The 18,243-nt window shown below is 35.2% G+C and overlaps 4 protein-coding genes across 8 annotated transcripts; 3 read left to right on the forward strand and 1 right to left on the reverse strand.

Annotated features, from left to right (window-relative positions):
- Positions 1 to 1,042: 1,042 nt before the first annotated feature.
- Positions 1,043 to 5,089, forward strand: LOC123223861 (uncharacterized membrane protein YuiD-like). 3 transcript variants are annotated; one of them, XM_044647286.1, is made up of 5 exons: positions 1,043 to 1,468; positions 2,239 to 2,403; positions 3,334 to 3,384; positions 3,619 to 3,711; positions 4,703 to 5,089. In XM_044647286.1, exons 1-5 carry the CDS (start codon positions 1,283 to 1,285, stop codon positions 4,760 to 4,762), a joined length of 555 nt encoding a protein of 184 aa, XP_044503221.1. In that variant the 5' UTR covers positions 1,043 to 1,282; the 3' UTR covers positions 4,763 to 5,089. The 3 variants fall into 3 exon arrangements, with proteins under 3 accessions (XP_044503221.1, XP_044503223.1, XP_044503224.1); XM_044647288.1 differs by having other exon boundaries at positions 1,050 to 1,440; positions 2,247 to 2,403; XM_044647289.1 differs by having other exon boundaries at positions 1,302 to 1,440.
- A 988-nt stretch (positions 5,090 to 6,077) lies between these two features.
- Positions 6,078 to 10,721, forward strand: LOC123223857 (condensin complex subunit 2-like). Of its 3 annotated transcripts, none has more exons than XM_044647282.1 (13): positions 6,078 to 6,514; positions 6,700 to 6,801; positions 6,891 to 7,005; positions 7,559 to 7,632; positions 7,703 to 7,763; positions 7,853 to 8,053; positions 8,148 to 8,461; positions 8,571 to 8,742; positions 8,826 to 9,073; positions 9,174 to 9,207; positions 9,596 to 9,732; positions 10,000 to 10,110; positions 10,276 to 10,721. In XM_044647282.1, the coding sequence occupies exons 1-13, from the start codon at positions 6,272 to 6,274 to the stop codon at positions 10,492 to 10,494; spliced, it is 2,031 nt and encodes a 676-aa protein (XP_044503217.1). In that variant the 5' UTR covers positions 6,078 to 6,271; the 3' UTR covers positions 10,495 to 10,721. The 3 variants fall into 3 exon arrangements, with proteins under 3 accessions (XP_044503217.1, XP_044503216.1, XP_044503218.1); XM_044647281.1 differs by having other exon boundaries at positions 6,080 to 6,514; positions 8,823 to 9,073; XM_044647283.1 differs by having other exon boundaries at positions 6,081 to 6,514; positions 8,586 to 8,742; positions 8,823 to 9,073.
- A 481-nt stretch (positions 10,722 to 11,202) lies between these two features.
- Positions 11,203 to 13,840, reverse strand: LOC123223860. The gene is made up of 3 exons (XM_044647285.1): positions 13,513 to 13,840; positions 12,859 to 12,882; positions 11,203 to 11,857 (listed from the first exon to the last, which is right to left on the reverse strand). The coding sequence occupies exons 1-3, from the start codon at positions 13,703 to 13,705 to the stop codon at positions 11,511 to 11,513; spliced, it is 564 nt and encodes a 187-aa protein (XP_044503220.1). The 5' UTR covers positions 13,706 to 13,840; the 3' UTR covers positions 11,203 to 11,510.
- Positions 13,841 to 14,626: 786 nt separating this feature from the next.
- Positions 14,627 to 18,138, forward strand: LOC123224417. Its single transcript, XM_044648071.1, has 3 exons — positions 14,627 to 15,108; positions 15,304 to 17,159; positions 17,751 to 18,138. Exons 1-3 carry the CDS (start codon positions 14,785 to 14,787, stop codon positions 17,950 to 17,952), a joined length of 2,382 nt encoding a protein of 793 aa, XP_044504006.1. The 5' UTR covers positions 14,627 to 14,784; the 3' UTR covers positions 17,953 to 18,138.
- Positions 18,139 to 18,243: the final 105 nt, after the last annotated feature.

Raw genomic sequence — 18,243 nt, forward strand, 5'->3', positions numbered from 1 at the left:
GATAACAAAAATAATATAATATTAAAACTTTCTGAAAAAAAGTTTAAGTTCGAACTCTTATCATATTTATAAAATATTGATTTATCTTATATACTCATTATAGTCCAACAAATACAAACACAAACAGAATCTCTGGTTTTCAAAAAAAAAAAAAGTCTGGTATGATGTTGGTTGGTTGTACTTTGTGTTGCTTCAGACGGCTGCATATTAGGTTATTTTTTCTCATTTTTTGCCAGACTTAAAATTTTAAACCCAGACGAAGCATAACGTTGAGAGATTTGGTTGATAGTGCTCATTTTCTTTTCCAAGTTTTGAGGATTATCAAGTTTGTAGTTATTGAAGTTCTGCAATATTCTAAGACTAAGTTCATTGATGAGATTTGATCTTGCTAACATGTTTTGGCTTTAAGATTTTTGTTCCTACAAGAAAGGTATACGGCCAAATGCATCCTAAGAGATTTGGTCAAATGACTCTTGTACCTTCGAAGCATATTGCAACGTTCATGCATCGTACAATCCACTACAAAAGTGATATAATGATGATAAATGTTTTTCTCTTCATGCATGATTTGTAGAATTCCACATTTTGTTGTAGGTATTGGTTAGAAATGTGCCTCCAGATCCTGACGAAATCAGTTAGTGAATTTGTGGACCAATTTTCTTGTCAACCACCAAGAATGCTATCTCACACATCAAGTTAGATACTAACACATTTTCATTTACATATATTATTACATTTTTATTTGCATTGGAAGACAGCTAGGGAGAGAGAGAGAGAGAGAGAAACCGAGAAAGGAAGAGAAAATTTGATTGGAGATAGCAAAGTTTATTGAAAGATATTAAGAGGATAAATAATTATTTTTTAAATTTTAAGTAAAAAAATTATTAAAATTTTAAATTAATTAGAAGAAAATTTAAGTAGGAGATAAAATATTGCAACTTATCCACATTTGACATCTCTATGTCTTTTTAGAAGTAAACTCTTCGTGACGTAAGGAAACAGGAAGAGCCAACATTATAATCTACTTCTAACGCAACGCAACGCAGCCGTGGGCCCACATAGTGGGTAGACAATTGGTGAACCAATATTCTCATTTCTCAACAGGGCCCTATTCCCACTTCCCACCTTCTTCCTATCTTCTCTTTCTCACAGAAAAAGTGTTTGGTACATGCATCCATCGCTTCGAGAGACGGTGAGGTCGTTGGCATCGTAAATCGCGAATCACAGGGATCATCTCATCTGAAAATTTTAACTATTTAAATTTATTAGAAATTATAAAAAAATGGACGAGGTGATCACTGTGACGGATAGGGCGTCGTTGAGGAGCGGTCAAACAACGCCATCCTCATCGTCCTTGATGTTTCTCCCTAACAACCTCCCTCTGATCTCCGCCTTTCTGGCCCTTGCTCTCGCTCAATTCCTTAAGATCTTCACCACCTGGTCCGTCTGTACTATTTATCTGTTTCTCGTAAATTTCTCAACCGGTTATGAAATCATTTTATTTGTTTATTATAATATTTGTGAACTTTGACGTTTTTATATATGTCTTGATTTGTGTTTTAGGTTTGTATATGCAATAATTTGATTATCAATTTTACTTTTTGTATACAAACAAACTTATAGATATATATGACACATCAATTTATTTGTAGCTGGTTATACTCACCATTTGTACATGTAGAACTCAGAGATTATAGCAGGTTATATATTTCATTGGATGTGCTATGGTACGCTATATTGATTTGAAATATGCATGTAACAAATATTGAAATTCAATTAGATATGACAATTGATATTTGTATATATGTCTTGATTTTTGTTTTAGGTTTGTATATGTAATGATTTGATTATCAATTTTACTTTTTGTATACAAACAAACTTATAGATATATATGAGACATCAATTTATTTGTACCTGGTAATACTCACCATTTGTACAAGTAGAACTCAGAGATTATAACAGTTTATATATTTCAATGGATGTGCTATGGTACTGCTATATTGATTTGTAACATACATGTGACAAATATTGAAATTCAATTAGATATTACAATTGATATTTGTATTCAGAAGGGAACATTTTATGGTATTTTGATATTATACAACATGCGACCCATAAATGTGAAGATTTTTGTCTGTAATACAACATGTGAGTGTAAATGATATTATTATTTGTTTACAATGTATCTTAATGATATATAATGTGAATTAATATCTCAGCTTGTGTATGTTTTCCTAGATGCTCAGGTATAAAGAGAAAAGATGGGATTCTAAAAGAATGCTAGGCTCTGGTGGAATGCCATCATCACATTCTGCAACTGTGATAGCTCTAGCAGTATCGATAGCTTTACAAGAAGGGACAGGAAGTCCAGCTTTTGCTATTGCAGTGGTGTTGGCATGCATTGTCTGTGTGCTCCTCTCACCCTATTGTTTTTCTTTCAATGGCATGCTTATAAGTTCTTATCATTTGTTTATTACCAATAACTGTATCATGGTTTTGCTCTGAACTTAGTGTGTTCCTAAATTTATATCTGAATGTTTCTTCCAAGCGTGTTTGAATTTGCATCTTAAGTTTCTCAAGCTGAATTGTGATGGACCCTTGTTAAAGTTTATATAACTTACATGTGCATGTTTCAATTACAACTTTAGGGATGCTGACACTAGTTCCTTTCATTTTTTTCACTTTGTTCTAGATTTTTTGGGATTCAGTTTGTGGTTCTGTTTCTTGTTGTCATCTCTGAGTGTCATGTTTAGTTCAAAGGTTTGGTGGATTTATTGTGAAGTCCCATGTTCTGTTAAGAGAATCTGATGCAGTTCATTATCTCTTGTCATTTGAAAGAACTTTGAGGTATAGCAAAAGCCAAAGACCAAGATATGAGATGATTGAATTAGTCCTTAGCCACATTTTTTCCTCTATACCATGAGTGCGACATGGTTGGTAGGATCAATTAAGTGCTAGTGATGTTTAAAATCACTATCTCTTCACTTTGAACTGATTGGAGAGCAAAATCCCTGAAGAATTTTCGATAAACTGATGCACTTATTTGATCATGTCCAACTGGCTTTTCTGTCTTTCACAGAAGTTATGTCTTTGTAGCCTTATGTGTGACATCTTGAATTGGTAGGTCATAAAGTAAATTCTCAAATTGCATATAACCAGCCCTGGTTTAGGCTGCCTGGCAATCTAAATAAATAGGAGCACTGGTTTTTTTAATGTTGTAATTTATTTATTTATTTTGTGTTTTTTCTATATCTCACTAATCTTGATTATCACTGTGATAAATATTGTTATTTAAGTTAGATGGGTTGGTTGATAATTCTAAAAAATTTGTAGGTAATGTATGATGCCTCAGGAGTCAGACAACATGCTGGCAAGCAAGCTGAAGTAAGTTCCTGTCTCAATTTCTTTGTAAACTTTAGTTGCCTTTGTTTATTGCTTTCCTCACTTGGTCCACTTTTATTTCTTTTCTTCTACTGTATTTCAAAATTTTTTTCTTATTTATAAAAAGAAATGCTTAAATAAAAAAAAAAATTTTGCTTACCTGGTGACAATGCTGATCACATAGTTCCTCTTCTATATATTACTTTTTCCTGAGTATTTTATTTATACTCATTGCAGTTGCTGAATCAAATTGTATGCGAGTTTCCTTCAGATCACCCATTATCTAGTGTTACACCTCTACGTGAATTACTAGGCCATACTCCAGTACAGGTATCCTATGTTCTATTTAAAAACCAAAAAAAAAACTGCTTTTTGTTTTAGGCTTTCTTATTTGTGTGCAATTCTCAATCTGAGACCAAGGCAGATATACAGACATTGTCAGGATTTTTAATTTGAAACAAGTTTGTAGTTGTGGAGATTTAATGTGAGACTATTTCTGGTTAAACTGGAGGTATACTTCAATATTCTAGCCAGGAAAGCTTCAGTTGCTGGTTGAAGGTAAATGGTGGGGGGTTGTTGGTTCTGAAATTGTGCTGTGTTATGTTATTTAAGTTTGTGGGTATAATAATTGATTTTATTAAGGTTGAGATCACAACAAAACAAGATTTTACTTCATTGTTCGAAAATGTCAAGAACCTTAAGGTTTCTGCAGTTTTATCGCACAATTGTTATTGATTTCACCTGAAATTCTTTTTGGTTTAACTAAGTTTGTGATGGGTAGCCTCCGGGTTTCATATTCTGTGTACCTATTTCAAGGCTTATAATAATAGAGTTAGATGGGGTAAACTAATTATCTTTAATGCTGCTGCTTGCCTTGAACTTTATATTTCAGCATTTTAATTTGTTAGTTGATTAACTCTATTAGGTTGTTTGTTAAAATCGATTGCAGCCATTGATTGTTAGTAAACTGTTTTAGAGTTCTATGTCACCCTTATTGAAACCATACGAATTGCATTGAGCATGTATGTCTATGTGTCTTTGCACTTGTGTTTTGTTCATATTCCTCTTCTACAGCCCAGAGGATACTCTATACTGTCTTGGGAGCGAGTGCTATAGAAACATTGACATAAAAAGTATCAACTCTCATCTCATCTGCAAGCTTTTCTGATAAGATTTTGTGCAGTTACACTTGTACAAGCTATTAACTTTAGGGTTGAAAAAGAAGCATTATTATTCTACCAGAATTACCATTATGTTTGTTCAAGGTGGGAGGCTAGTTCACAAGCGTTCTGATCAAAGCATAAATGTTGGTATGATCCAGGTTGTTGCAGGTGCCATGTTGGGATGCATTGTGGCATATCTGATGAGAAACAGAAATTAGGTTGTAACTAGACTGACACTAATTCTTTGGTTGAGCATGTTAGTGTGGCATAGGCGGCAGCTTGGCAGCAAGATCGTATCATCAGATCCCGATGTTGTGAGACAAGTTCCAGGAGTTGATCACCTGTGGAGCTATCTGTGGATTTATTTTGAGGGTTGGGTGGAAGATTATGTTTCTTCTTGGTTTGGAACCTCAAAGTGTATACCTGAAAATTTCTACTTGGACATCCATTCTCTGTTGTTCTCGTGAAAATGCAAATTGTAGTGAAAGAATCTGAGATTTTTCCAAAAAAATTTTTTATTAAGATTTTATAGCGGCTTATCTTAAGAAGTAATTGAAAAATAAAGTCTTTTAATTGAATGGTTTCTATATTTTGTATAATTTGTAGGCCTAAAAAGGGGACGCCCATCATGTAAATCGAGAAAATACTGGAATAATGGTAATATTGATGCTTAATGTTGAATGTACGATTATATAAAAGAAATTAATTTAAATAATTTAATTTATTGAGGTTGGTCAATATTTTATGAATTATTAAGTTACGGTTGGTATATCAAATGGATATTGGTGAGGCCTTTCGGATTGTGTTAGGTCAAGATCTATCAAATTGTTGGATATGTTGGTCTGTTAGAATAGCAAGACCTAGGGCAATGCTCATGATCTGTTAGACCGCTGGACCATGCATCCGTGGGTCTTTAACAAGCTGACTAACGAACTTTGGGGATCGCCCTGCTGCATGATCATTTTTATATTTTATATTATTTTCGTAAATTGTATCAGCCCGACTCATGGGCCTTACAGTTCCCCGCCTATCTTGCAGGCCTTGGCACGAGCAGCCAGTAAATGCCGTGCCATTTTATGGAAGGTCATGTTAACCCCTCGAATAATTTAGATTATAGATTTAAATTTTAATTATACAAAATGCTTTGAATATTAATTTTAATATTTGTTTAAATAGTTAATCAGTTTAATTGTTTGACTATCAATAAAATGGTATAATTATCAATGGGAATGAACTTTTTGTTTTTTTGGGTCAAATCAACTCTTGATCTAATTTTAAAAATATTGTATAAAACAACAATAATTGATAAAATAATAAGATATAATTGGTCACTCTTAGCTTAATTATACTAAAGAATCCTTAAGGTTAGAAATAAAAATAAAATGAATAATACTATATTAAAATTTTGATTGTATGACTCATAAAATATTGGTTAATATCAATAATCCCCGTAAAATTAGGTTATTTGCATTGAAATAAAGGAGGATACTGTGATTCGTGCTAATGTGCATTTAGTGGGGACTTTTCCATCTTTCAAATAAGGAAAGAACTTTGAACGGCAGAATGATACGAGACATCATAACCATTCCATACATCTCACACATTGTATCATGTCTCTCCAACCCAAATTTCAAAACATAAACCAAACTGGAGGGAAAATCCATTAATTCACTTATACCCCCAACCCTAATTTTCGATTCTGAATTCGTGTTTGAATTTGGGTACAAATGGCTGAAATCTTAAGCCCTAGTCGGAGGCAAAGAATTCCCGTGGCATCTCCGACCAGCCCCTTCTTCTTGGGCTCCAACGACGACACACGGGAGCGTGCCCAGGCCCGAGAGGCTCGGGCCGCTGCTATCCGCCGGAAGGTAGTCCATGTTCCGCCTGCAAACCAGGTTGATTCTCCCTGTTTGGGAAAGGACCAGATTCTCGAGTTGTTAGATAATTGCATCAAACTCGCCAGCGAAAATGTCCGTACACTCCTCTAAGTTCAATATTTCTGCAATTTTAATATTTTTGAAATTTGAATTTATATTACCAGAAATGGAGAATATATTAGTGTACTATAATGTCGATGGCTGATTGAATGGTCATTTTGCAGTGTTAGTTGCGTCTATTAATTTGTTTTTGTTGGTTTTGTTTGATGTGCGTGTAGAAAATTAATCAAAAGAATACGTGGGAACTGAACTTGATCGACCATCTAGGTGAGATTATTAAGGTGGAAGAAGAAAATAGTGTGGAGACTAATTTTCAAAAGGTTTGTTATTCTATCTTGAATTTGACAATTTTTCACCTTTTTCCTTACTTCATACTTAGGAAAACATCCATAAATGACTATCTCTACAGGCAAGCTGCACTCTTGAAGCTGGAGTCAAGATATACTCAGCGAGGGTGGACTCACTGCATTCAGAAGCTTACAAAGTTCTTGGTGGAATTAATAGAGCCGGTCAAGAAGATGAAGGTTTGGCTTCTTATGCTGAAGGCTGAAGTTCTTTTAAAGCAAGGCTTTTATGTTACGTGCTTTGATTCTAGTTTTGGTTTCCTGTGACTTCAACTAGGAAAGCATTTGCTCAAGTATTACATCAAATGATTGTCATTCAACTGTAGGAAATTGAAATATTATTTAAGGGACACTATACTTCATTTCATGAATAGTACAAATTAAATTATGATCTGATGCTGTTTTCATTGGTTTTAGTTTAATGTCTAAGTCTCAATGGTTTTCAACATTGTGTATAATTGGACTTGCCAGCAAATCTACAGATGCATTCAGCCTGTATAATACAATACTTTTTGGGGTATATGCACAATTTAGCATCTGTAGATTGTAGCTTTACATTTTTTTCTTATCTATGTAGTAAGTTTCTAAGCATGCATATTTGGTTATCCTCTTTCTTTCCTACTTGATTTTAAAGATACATTCTTTAAGATTGCTTTTAAGATGTTGATTTGCAGCATACCCTGGCTCCTTTTATAAGCGTTGCTAGTCTCCTAATGCTGTATTATGATGTCAGATACCATAATGGAGGATGCCAGTGTTCAAACTGGAAATGAGGAAGGCAAGTCGAAGAAAGACCTGGAGAAAAAGGTAATTCTTTTGTTTACTTTAGAGAGTTGGCAAATTCTATCTATAAACTCATAAATTTCTATATATGCAGCTGTCACCTTTGTCGACACTGGAATCATCTTTTGAGGCTCTTAATTTGAAGAAATTTGACGGTTGGTCATACATTCTATCTTTGTCCATCACTAGTGTGAGATTTACATTTAGAAATATGATGGCATTGCCTTCTTTTTTCTTTGGTCAGTTGCATTTGCAGTTGATCCACTCTATCATCAGACATCTGCACAATTTGATGAAGGTGGAGCTAAGGGTCTCTTGCTGAATAATCTTGGAGTATATGCTGGATGTCGGGTGCTTTTTGATTCGCAAGAAGTACCAATGAAGGACACATTATGTGCTAACCAACATTATGAATCAGATACAATTGACCTTTCTTTTATCAGAGGTTTGTTGCTTCTACTGTCAGATTCTCTCTGTTTTGTAGTTACGTTTTTGGAACCTGTGGTTTTAATGGCACTCAATCTATGTTGTATTTATAGAATATGTTGAACAGATGGTCCTGAACATACAAGTGAAGAATGAAATCTCACCAACCCTTAAGATTATCATCAATGAGTTTGATGAAGACAATAGAAGGCCAGTAGATGCTTTCGGTTCTAGCCAGAAAGTGATAGATGAAGTTGAAGCTCTGAAGAATAATGAAGTTGAATTTGATGGTAATGCATATGAGGATTATGGGACCTCAGCTTTTGATCATGATGACCAGATCTCTGGTTTTGTTCATGAGGATCATTCAAGCATTGTTGATGAGAACATCAATGGTGTAGATCAAACTTTTCCAGGTTACGACGAGGTTTGTCATATACCTCCTGTTCTATAGGTTTTGGCTGTCATATGTTCTGTTACTTTTCCCATTATCATTTGAAGATTTCAAAAATAAAGTTTCATGCCCAATAGGCCAGAATTGCTTTTTGCAGGAAACTGAACCATTTTCTTCCCACGACCTTAATATGGATGATAGATTTGAGAAAGTTGATGAATGTTTGTTCTTAAGTTTGGGATTTTCTTCAAAACAAAATGCCTGGGCGGGTCCTGATCATTGGAAGTATCGAAAAGTCAAAGATCCAGTAGCAGGTGATAATATCAATATATATATGTATTTTCTGTGGTTCATTGACATTGAATCATAAAATGAACTCCCTTTGCTGGTTCAGAAGATGATCCTGCTCAAGAAAATGCATCACTGGTAACAAATAAGAAAAAAAGGAGTAAGAAACAAGCAGAACCTGATATAGATTTCACAAGGGCCTTAGATGAAGAGTTACCAGATATATTTGCACCTCCAAAAAATCCGAAGTCATTATTGATGCCTGCAAGTAGAACACCTCGTAATACAATGCTACCTGAAGATTGTCATTATCAACCGGAGGATCTTGTCAAATTGTTTCTTCTACCTAGTGTAATGGTAAGACTTGACACATTTCTACAATTATGATACGATCACTGGTTATATTTTTTCTACTTCATTCTTTTTTCTGTTCGTAAGACACTTCTCTTGATTGTAGTGCCTTGGAAAGAGGAGAAGAAGAAAGTCCTCAGGTAATTTTCTTTCTGGGTTAAATATCACTACTTTATTGAATGTTTGAGAGGAACTGATAATTTTTCTTGCTACTAGTCACAAAAACAGGCTTTAAAAACTTCTATTAATTACCATTCAGCCTCTCTATTTTGCTTCATAAATTATAGTATATACTGAGCATGTAGCAAGCGTCAAACTTATAACTGTCAGTCTTCCAACAAATTGGTTGACAAATTCTGTATTTGTTTATTACTAAAAAATATTTGTCAATTTTTAGCCTACATCTCTACATACCTAATAGGATTTGAGCTTCTACAGTCACAATTCTAATCTCTTTAGTTTTTTTACGATTAAATGCTTGAAATTTGGTTATATTATACATCTTTATGCTTTCCTCTCTATCTCCAGTTGAATCCAGACTAGAAAGTGATGATTGTGAACCAGTGCCATCCTGGGGTGACGACACATTTGGTTGCCAATTTGATGATGGAAATGATCAAAGTGATGTGGAGGACTACAACACACTTGTCCCTCAACCTCGCCAGGTGGGTTTTTTTGGCACGCACTTAGCCCTTCCTTTTCCAATTACTGTGAATTAGGCAGTCCAGGGCCTATGGATGAAATGGTGTGATTTCTGAAAATGTATACCACAGTATTATATTTAGTAATATCATATATCATGAACATGCAAAGGCTTTTGATTCTCTACATATTTTTGGAATGTAAATATAGAATATATTTCAAATATTCATATGTGCTGAAAACTTTGCATATTTAATACTTACATTTTGCTTCTTATTTCAACCATTTAGATACAAAAAATTGAAGTTGAGTACGACAAAACTTCTAAACAAGTTGATGTTCAGACTTTGAAAGAGACCATATGGGCTCAGATACAGGAATCTGCACAAATGGGTGTTGAGGTATTCTAATAGGATTTGCTCTTGGCAAATGTCATGTGGTGATAATAGTAAGCTAGTTGTAATTAACCTTATAAATGGGAGTACCAAGACTTCTTGCCCCCATGATCCAAGTAAATTAATGTTTGGATTATGATCTCTAATTTAGATATTTTGTTTCCTGAAAAGGGTCAAGAAGAGGAGCCACAATCATTCAGAAATCTCTTGGCGAAATTTCCTACCGACTGCCGAGCTGCTGCAACCGTCAAGGATATCTCACCTCATCTGTGCTTTATATGCCTATTACATTTAGCTAATGAGCATGGTTTGAGCATCCATGGGTGCACCAGCTTGGATGATCTTCGTATACGGCTTCCTGCAAATGGTATGCTTGCAACTAATTACTGAAGTGTGAAGCATCATAATCTTTCTTATGGTTGTTTCTGGAATATGTGTATCCAGTGGAAGCCACAACTCCGTTTACTTAGTTCGCTGTGTCTCACGTTCACACTGAATTTGGTGCTACAAAACTGTAACATTTTGTGAATTTGTCTTGATTTGTCTATCTGCAGGCTGATCTGGCAAATAGCCAATTGGATATATATCCCTTATTACATCGTTCCTCATTCTTGAAACTCCCCTTTGGTACTCCACGTGAAACACAGATTTAATTTTTATTTTTATTTTTTTTATTTTTTTAGTGAACTGTGTTGGGTTGACCTGCGGATCTTATCCCACGAACCGCTTTTTTTTTTTTTCTTAACACCGGACCAATGCAGGCTGTGTTAAATTTCTCAGGCCGAAGCTGGGCCGGCCTTTGACATCTCTAATGACATCATGAACACTTCAAAACAGGAGACTTGGCCTCTTGGATCACCAAGATCACGGCTCCATGTTTAACGCTCTCCCTCTCTAATATCACTTTGTCAGTGGTTTAGAGGTTTGACGTTATGGAATAAATTTATTATTATAATATTTATTAAAAATAAATATTTTCAAAGGTCGGTTTTGGGCATACCTGCAGGCTCGAATCTGGGTAAGGAGCACCCTTAAGCCAGGAATCTCTGTACAGTAGGCAGATCTAGACCCACATAAATTCGGGAATAATAACCACAATTACCAGAACAGCGAAATCTTAAAGCTTATTAAGAAGGCAGCTTTACTTGCAGCATTGTTCTCACATTACTCACGGCTACCTTTTAAGTTTTACAAATGGAAGCTAACACAACAAAACAAGCTAATTTGAGCTTATAAAAACATATTTGGTTCCTTCAATGGGCTTCATAAATGAAAATTTTGCCTATACTCGCTATTGACCACAATAGAAATCAATGAGATTGTTAAATACCACTTCATCAAATTCATGAATATCAAGCCCTTGGGGTCAGACCTCATGAATTTTTTTACAAAACCATAGCCAATTTCTATGCAGCCTGGGTAGCTCCCTTAGTCCGAGTGCGTGACCTGGTCATCCCTTCTTTCCATCCTTTCTGGCGAGCCCTCTGCTCCCACATTGCTGTCAGTTTCTTCTGTGCCTCTAATGCTGCTTCAGCTTTCTCTCTTGCTTCTTCACATGTTTCCATACCTGAGTTACACTTGTCAGCTTCCTTCTGATACTGCGATGTTAATTTCTTAGCCTCAAGCAGAGCCATGTCAGCACGTCGCTGATTCTCCACAGCTTCAGCTTCCCGGAGCTTCAGTTCCTCAGTAAGCAGCTCTGAGAAATTCTTTTCAGTGTCTTCACTCACTTCTGGGTCATGCTTTGCACAATCTGCTCAATAGACACAAATTCAACAAATGTGCACATAAGCTATCAAATAGATCAGAGACTTGACAATTTCTTAAAGGGCATCATTCACTTTAAAGTTTTGAACCCCAACCAATATATCTGGAAAAATAAAAGGAAAAGAAAAAGAGACTTTTAACTGGAAGAAATTCCTAATATCAAGAGTTCATGAAGAGAACAAAAATGAAGAATTTTACATCCTCATTCAACAGAACTGATGTTAATGATTATGTAGAGTTATTTCAAAGGGTTCTTTGATTGGTCATTACCAGTATGTGAATCTGGGTTCAAAGTAACACAAAGATCAACAACACACACTAGAATCAGGATGAGAATACGCAAAACATATATTATCAATAAGCTGGTTTGCCATGTCATTTTGCCTTATAATCTTAAATCTCAGTCAGACTGTCCCAAAATTTATTAGCACCCAAACATCAACATTTGGGTCTCATCAAAAGGTTACTTCGATTCATTAGCAGGGAAAGCAGGCTTTGGCTTCACAAAATCAGCTTTGCATAAGTGTATTAAAGCTATCCATGAGCAATAAGATTTAGTTAATGAGTCCCGCATTATAGCAGGGTAATAGAGATTTAAACGATGAGATTTTGAGTATATTATTGCTAAAACAAATACTGTTCTCTTCATGATATATAAATATTTAAAACAAGTCAATATGCATTTGAAAGTAAATCTTAAGAATAGTAGAAGAAAACAGCCAGACCACACAAGTTGCATTTTTTATTTTTTCATACTCATAAAACAATTCTTCATAGAATTTCATTGGACTTGAAACTACATTTTACTTCCGACCAAGCAACAAGATGCATTTAAGTAAATTAGTTTGGAACTGATGAGTGTTAGATTTTGTATGAATACCATTTGTGTTCCAAGCCTCATGCATATGTGTTTAACAAAATTAGAGACAAAGAAACCAAAATCAATAACATCCTACTCTATTCTTGACACCAGATAAAGGAACAAACCTATGAAGGATGCATTGCTTAAACCTGCACAAAAAGGGACAAAGAAACTTCAATAAGTACGAGTTCGATGTCCATTCAAATAAAATGAATTAATAGATTATGTAAATGCAGAACCAGTTTCCTTGGTTACACATATCACACACAAAAGGCCATTGCAATGCAATCACATCCAATGCAAATTCAGAAACTAAGACATGCTAGCTCAAGTCTGCTACTCTGCTCACTCTTGTATGCACACAGCACAAAACCATCAATACGCACATGAAATAGGGAAAGCTTGAACACATATTGAGAACTAAATTCACACACTTAATCATGACCAATAAGTTAACAGAGGATCATGATAAACTCTAGTCCATCAAAAGTTGATAATGGTTTAATAAGAACTAACGAACATTAAAGAACCACAATGAGCTCTGGTCCATCCAGAATCTATAATGCTTTAATTAAAATTTGCAAACACGGTAAACAATAATAAGCTTTAATAAAAATTCAGCATTTTCTGCAAGTTAAATTAAATTAAGGATTATAGTGGAAAAGGTAACTAACACCGGCATCACACCAAAAAAAACAAAGAACAAACTTAGAGTGCAGATCTAAAGGAAGAAGAGGAATCATGGATCTGGGGAGATCGGAGGGTTAAAAAGAAAATACCGTCAGGGATGGAGAGAAGAGGCTGAAAGGAGCAATCACAAGGGCATGGGTCGCAAGTGGTGGAGGAATGGCTCACAGTGGCTAAACCCTCCATGAAGTGCCAGTATAAAGGTGGACCCACAATGTAACCGAACAAGCAAACTCCCATGAAAACCAAACCCACTTTCAGAATTGCTCCATGGTTCATCGTCATGTCTATGGAGAATAATCAGACCTTTCGTCCCCCTGCTTTCCTTTTTCTTCCTATCTTGGTATGATAAAATAACTAGCGGTAAAGAATCGGGCTGTCAACCACCGGCACAGCACAGTGCAATGTTAACTGATCAACCATGCGAAATTTCCATCTAAGCCATAAAGTGACTGGGCTCCGGTTTTTGGACGAAACTCATGTGCTACCCTCATGTTTTTAAAAGTAACATTTAAATCCTAAGTTCAGCCTCATTTGCAAAGCACTCTCTAACTTACTATTAGTGTTGGACCCAAATCAAGCTTGGTCAGACTTGAAAATAGATTCGATTCAATTTGAATTAATTTAATTCAAATTTAAATCTAGTTTGAGTTAGAATGTTCATTTGGTTTGACTCGAGAATTAGATAGATGATTCGATTTGATTTGAACTTGATTAATAACTCAATTTTAATTATGTTTAATAATTATTAAACGACGTCATTTTGTTAATTAGTTACTAATTTAAATTATGAATTTGAGTCATATATTAAAGTCAAACTCGAACCGAATTCAAGTAATCTTTTATATTAGTTTAATTAATTTGAATTAAACTCAAAACGAATTATTTTTTCGAATCAAATTCAAACTAAAGAATATTCTAACTCAATTCGGTTCGTATCTATAGCAACTTAATATGGTCTAAATAATAACAAATAAACCTTAACATATCACTTTTTTAAAGTATCTTATAAATTTTAGGTCTTAAAATAAAGTATCATGAATGATGTTAATTATTTTAATAAAATTAATGTTTTAGGATATGCAAAAATTGACGGTAAAAATACTATTTTCTCCTCAGGTTTAATCACTTATATCCATATATATATATAGAAAAGTTAAAACTAAAATCCAAGCGAACTAATTAAATCAAAATCTATGTTAATTTACTACTTTCGAATTTGAAAAAAAAAAAAATGTGGAGAGCTTGAGAACCAGATATGAAGCGTGTCGTTAAACGACGACGTTTGCATAAATACCGAAGCTCTGTCTTAAAACTGAACTGAAACACTTTCAATCCCAAACCACCGATTACAAACCCCAACAATGTCGGTTGACATCCCGTACGATCTAATCAAGCAGGCACAGATCGCAGTTCTCAAAGAAGCCAACCTCTCATCATTTGATCCAGACGACGCGTCGGTTCCTGACTTACCGTCGTTTCAATCTTCCCTTTCTGAGCTTGACCCGTCTCCGCCGTATCTCCGATGCAAGCATTGCAAGGGAAGACTTCTCAGAGGTGTTGTGTCTTTAATTTGCGTGTTTTGCGGCAAAAAAGAAGCTCAACAAGAAACGACACCTGAGCCTATTAATTTCAAGTCTACGTTTGGCTGCCGTTGGTTACTTCAATCCCTTGCCTTAGATGGATCTGTAAGTCGCTCTTTTTTTTCTGACATAAAAAATCTATTGAATTTTTATAATTTAGGATATATAATGGTGTCTTCAATTTACTGATTCATTTGTTTGTTTTTTAATTCAATTGTTTATGTGTAACTTTAGTGGTATAACAAGTGTATTTCTAGTGCTCGAATTACGTGTTTTTTGAACTTGGACCTTGTGCTGTAGGAGATTGCTGGGGCGCCTGTTAAAGCAAATGAATTAAACAGAGGACAGACAGAACTGGAAGAGTTTCCAATCTTGGATTTTCTAGATTTAGAAATACAATGGCAGCCTGAGTTGGAGAAAGTTGAGAGTGAGAGTGATAAGAGCCGTTTGCATTTAGTTGGTATCCCTCTTGACAACTTTTTCACTGAAGGGAAGAAGGACATTGTCTCGGATCAGCAGACGTTGGAAGACCAAAATGATGACAGTAGTGTTGATCATGATTTTCAAGTTAGGGATAATCATAGTTCTTTAGAGAATATTAAGTGTTTTGAGCCAGCAGTGAGGTCTACGGAGGACAAGAGTGGTGATGACTCATTTGATGGTTGGGAGGCCAGTTTCCAATCTGCTGATGATGGAAATGTTCATGAGGAATCTAAATTGGATAATCCTGTTGTGGAGACAACAGTAGATCTTTCTGCCCACATGGATGCAGTGTTTGGATCTGAAAATATTGGTTCTTCTGCAACCAAACCCAGTGACTGGTTTCAAGATGATCTATGGAGTACTTCCAACTCTGAGGAAGTAGGCAAATCGAAGCAGGTTGATTTGACTGCAGCTACGGAGGATGATGGAATGGTGGAGAATGTGAATAATTCTTCTTCAATGAGTATTGATTTTATTCAAGATGCCCTATGGAAAAGTGAAAGCACCAGTGCACCTGATAACAAAACCATTCATGATGAGGATGATTCATTTGATGTTTGGAATGATTTTACTGGCTCGACTACTGTGGACAATCCTACTAATAGTGAGGCCAAGCAGTTTGAGGTGACTGCAGTTGTTAAAGATGGAGGAGAAGTGGAAAAAGCCAATAATTTGTCCTCAAGAAGTATTGATTTGGTTCAAGGTGACCAACTACAAATTGACAATATTGAAATACCTGATAATAAAGTCAATAATGAAGAAGATGATTCTTTTGATGCTTGGAATGATTTTGCAAGCTCAAATAGTGTACAAAATACATTTAACAGACAAACTGGCGAGGCCAAGCAGTTTGAAGTTAATCCAAATTTAAAGGGTGGCGAGATGGAAAATGCAAAAAATTCTTCTTCCATGAATGTTGATTGGTTTCAAGATGATCAATGGCAGACCACCAGTAAGGAGGCACCTGATAACAAAACTGTTGATGTTGAAGATGATCTCTTTGATACTTGGAATGATTTTACAAGCTCAGTCAGTGCACAAGATCCTTTTAATATGCAATCTGGTCAGACCATGCAGTTTGAAGTGACTGCCACTGTTAGGGATGATAAAATGGTGGGAAATGCCAATAATTCCACAAGTATCGCTTGGATTCAAAATGATCATTGGCCAATTAGCAGCAACAAGATTCCTGATAGTAAAACCATTGAGCAGGGCAATGATTTATTTGATACTTGGAATGATTTTACAGGCTCAACAAGTGTGCAAGATTTTCCAAATGAACAAACTACTTCAGCCGAACAGTCTGAATTCACTGCAAATGTTGAGGTTAATAATTCTTCTTTTGATTGGTTTCAAGCTGATCGAGGGCAAAGTAGCAGCAACAAGCCCCCTGGTGATAAAACTACTGAGGAAGACTATGATTTATTTGATGCCTGGAGTGGTTTTACAGGCTCAACTAGTGCCCAGGATCCTTCTATTAAACAATCTGTTGATCAATTGGCGCCATCCATTGAGCAGACTTCAGAGATGAAGTTCAGAGGAACTAACAACAATGTGCAGAATGATGCTTTCGGTAGTTTTTCTCAAGCACATTTTTTTCCAGGGGCATTCAGTGATCAGAATGGTTCTAAAGAAGTTAATAACATGCACTCAGAGCCGTCAGTCTCAAAAAGGTTTGTATTTTTAAGCCACCTTTGTCTTTCTATGGATTCGAATTTTCTTGAATTTAAGTTTTTAATTTCAAAGCACCTGCCTAATTGCATTGGACACTTACCTGAAATCCTTAGGTGAAACTCAGACTTATTAATTTTCAGATAGTATCGATACTGCTACCATATTTTAGCACCGCTCTCTCTCTCTCACACACACACTCAAGTTGTATAACACTTCTAGGAAAAGGGTAGCGGAGATTCACTTCTAGCTCAGAGAATTTTTTTGGGTAGACATGGTGTAGGACGTTTGATGCTTCAATCTTTGAGCCACTGGTTTTTGCTGTAGGACATAATTCATGGTAGATGTTGGGATTAAGAAGTGAATAGAAGGATAAGTGATGGGCTTTTAGAATTGTATGATATTGCAGAATTGCTCTTACTCCATCTTTAGTTCCTGCACAGGATTTTACCATGTAAAACAATAAAATACGTTCTTGAGAATGATTTTTCTGCAACACGTAATATAATTTGTTGGCCTTCCTATGGTTCTGCATTCTGAACAAAGAATTGAGCAAGTAAACCTTTCTCATATCTTCTATTTTCATGTTCCAGTCTACCTGATATTAACGCAACAAAGGGAGGAAATGCTAGAGAAGCTGCAATAACTGAAGATGTTTCAAATACAACCACCAAGTCAACAACTAATGATGTAGAGATGCTACTGTCACAGATGCATGACCTATCATTCATGCTTGCTAGTAATCTCTCAGTTCCATCAAAACGAGATGAATTTGGTTCGTTTTCCAAGCATTGAGATTTTTTTTTTCTTTTATCAGTATATAGTGTTTGGGTCCACTCTGTATTCTATTTTGTTTGATTCCTATTCCAGTATTCTTTTATGTGTTAAAGTCAGCGTATGGCTTCATCTTCTAACCGCCCTCTAATGACTCTTTTAATTTTTAAATTTATTTTTTGGAAGCTTAAAAATTTCAATTGAAAATACAGGTTTAAGTGATAAATATATATGGTGGTAAAGGACAATATAATTTGTTTGTGTTCTTGGGATATTATTGATAATTATTCTATAATATTTATATATTTTACG

The sequence above is a fragment of the Mangifera indica genome, chromosome 8 (genome assembly GCF_011075055.1).
Source record: "Mangifera indica cultivar Alphonso chromosome 8, CATAS_Mindica_2.1, whole genome shotgun sequence".
Lineage (NCBI taxonomy): Eukaryota > Viridiplantae > Streptophyta > Magnoliopsida > Sapindales > Anacardiaceae > Mangifera > Mangifera indica.

Excerpts from the sequence above, each read along its gene's own strand:
- LOC123223861 (XM_044647286.1), top strand. The coding sequence starts at position 1,283 with ATGGACGAGGTGATCACTGTGACGGATAGGGCGTCGTTGAGGAGCGGT. Across the intron at positions 2,404-3,333 it reads CAGTGGTGTTGGCATGCATT|GTAATGTATGATGCCTCAGG; the intron begins GTCTGTGTGCTC and ends AAAAATTTGTAG. Across the intron at positions 3,385-3,618 it reads ATGCTGGCAAGCAAGCTGAA|TTGCTGAATCAAATTGTATG; the intron begins GTAAGTTCCTGT and ends TACTCATTGCAG.
- LOC123223857 (XM_044647281.1), top strand. The coding sequence starts at position 6,272 with ATGGCTGAAATCTTAAGCCCTAGTCGGAGGCAAAGAATTCCCGTGGCA. Across the intron at positions 8,054-8,147 it reads TGACCTTTCTTTTATCAGAG|AATATGTTGAACAGATGGTC; the intron begins GTTTGTTGCTTC and ends TTGTATTTATAG. Across the intron at positions 10,111-10,275 it reads CTGCACAAATGGGTGTTGAG|GGTCAAGAAGAGGAGCCACA; the intron begins GTATTCTAATAG and ends TTTCCTGAAAAG.
- LOC123223860 (XM_044647285.1), bottom strand. The coding sequence starts at position 13,705 with ATGACGATGAACCATGGAGCAATTCTGAAAGTGGGTTTGGTTTTCATG. Across the intron at positions 12,883-13,512 it reads TCTTCTCTCCATCCCTGACG|GTTTAAGCAATGCATCCTTC; the intron begins GTATTTTCTTTT and ends CTTTTTGTGCAG. Across the intron at positions 11,858-12,858 it reads AAGCAATGCATCCTTCATAG|ATTGTGCAAAGCATGACCCA; the intron begins GTTTGTTCCTTT and ends TCTATTGAGCAG.
- LOC123224417 (XM_044648071.1), top strand. The coding sequence starts at position 14,785 with ATGTCGGTTGACATCCCGTACGATCTAATCAAGCAGGCACAGATCGCA. Across the intron at positions 15,109-15,303 it reads CCCTTGCCTTAGATGGATCT|GAGATTGCTGGGGCGCCTGT; the intron begins GTAAGTCGCTCT and ends CTTGTGCTGTAG. Across the intron at positions 17,160-17,750 it reads GAGCCGTCAGTCTCAAAAAG|TCTACCTGATATTAACGCAA; the intron begins GTTTGTATTTTT and ends TTCATGTTCCAG.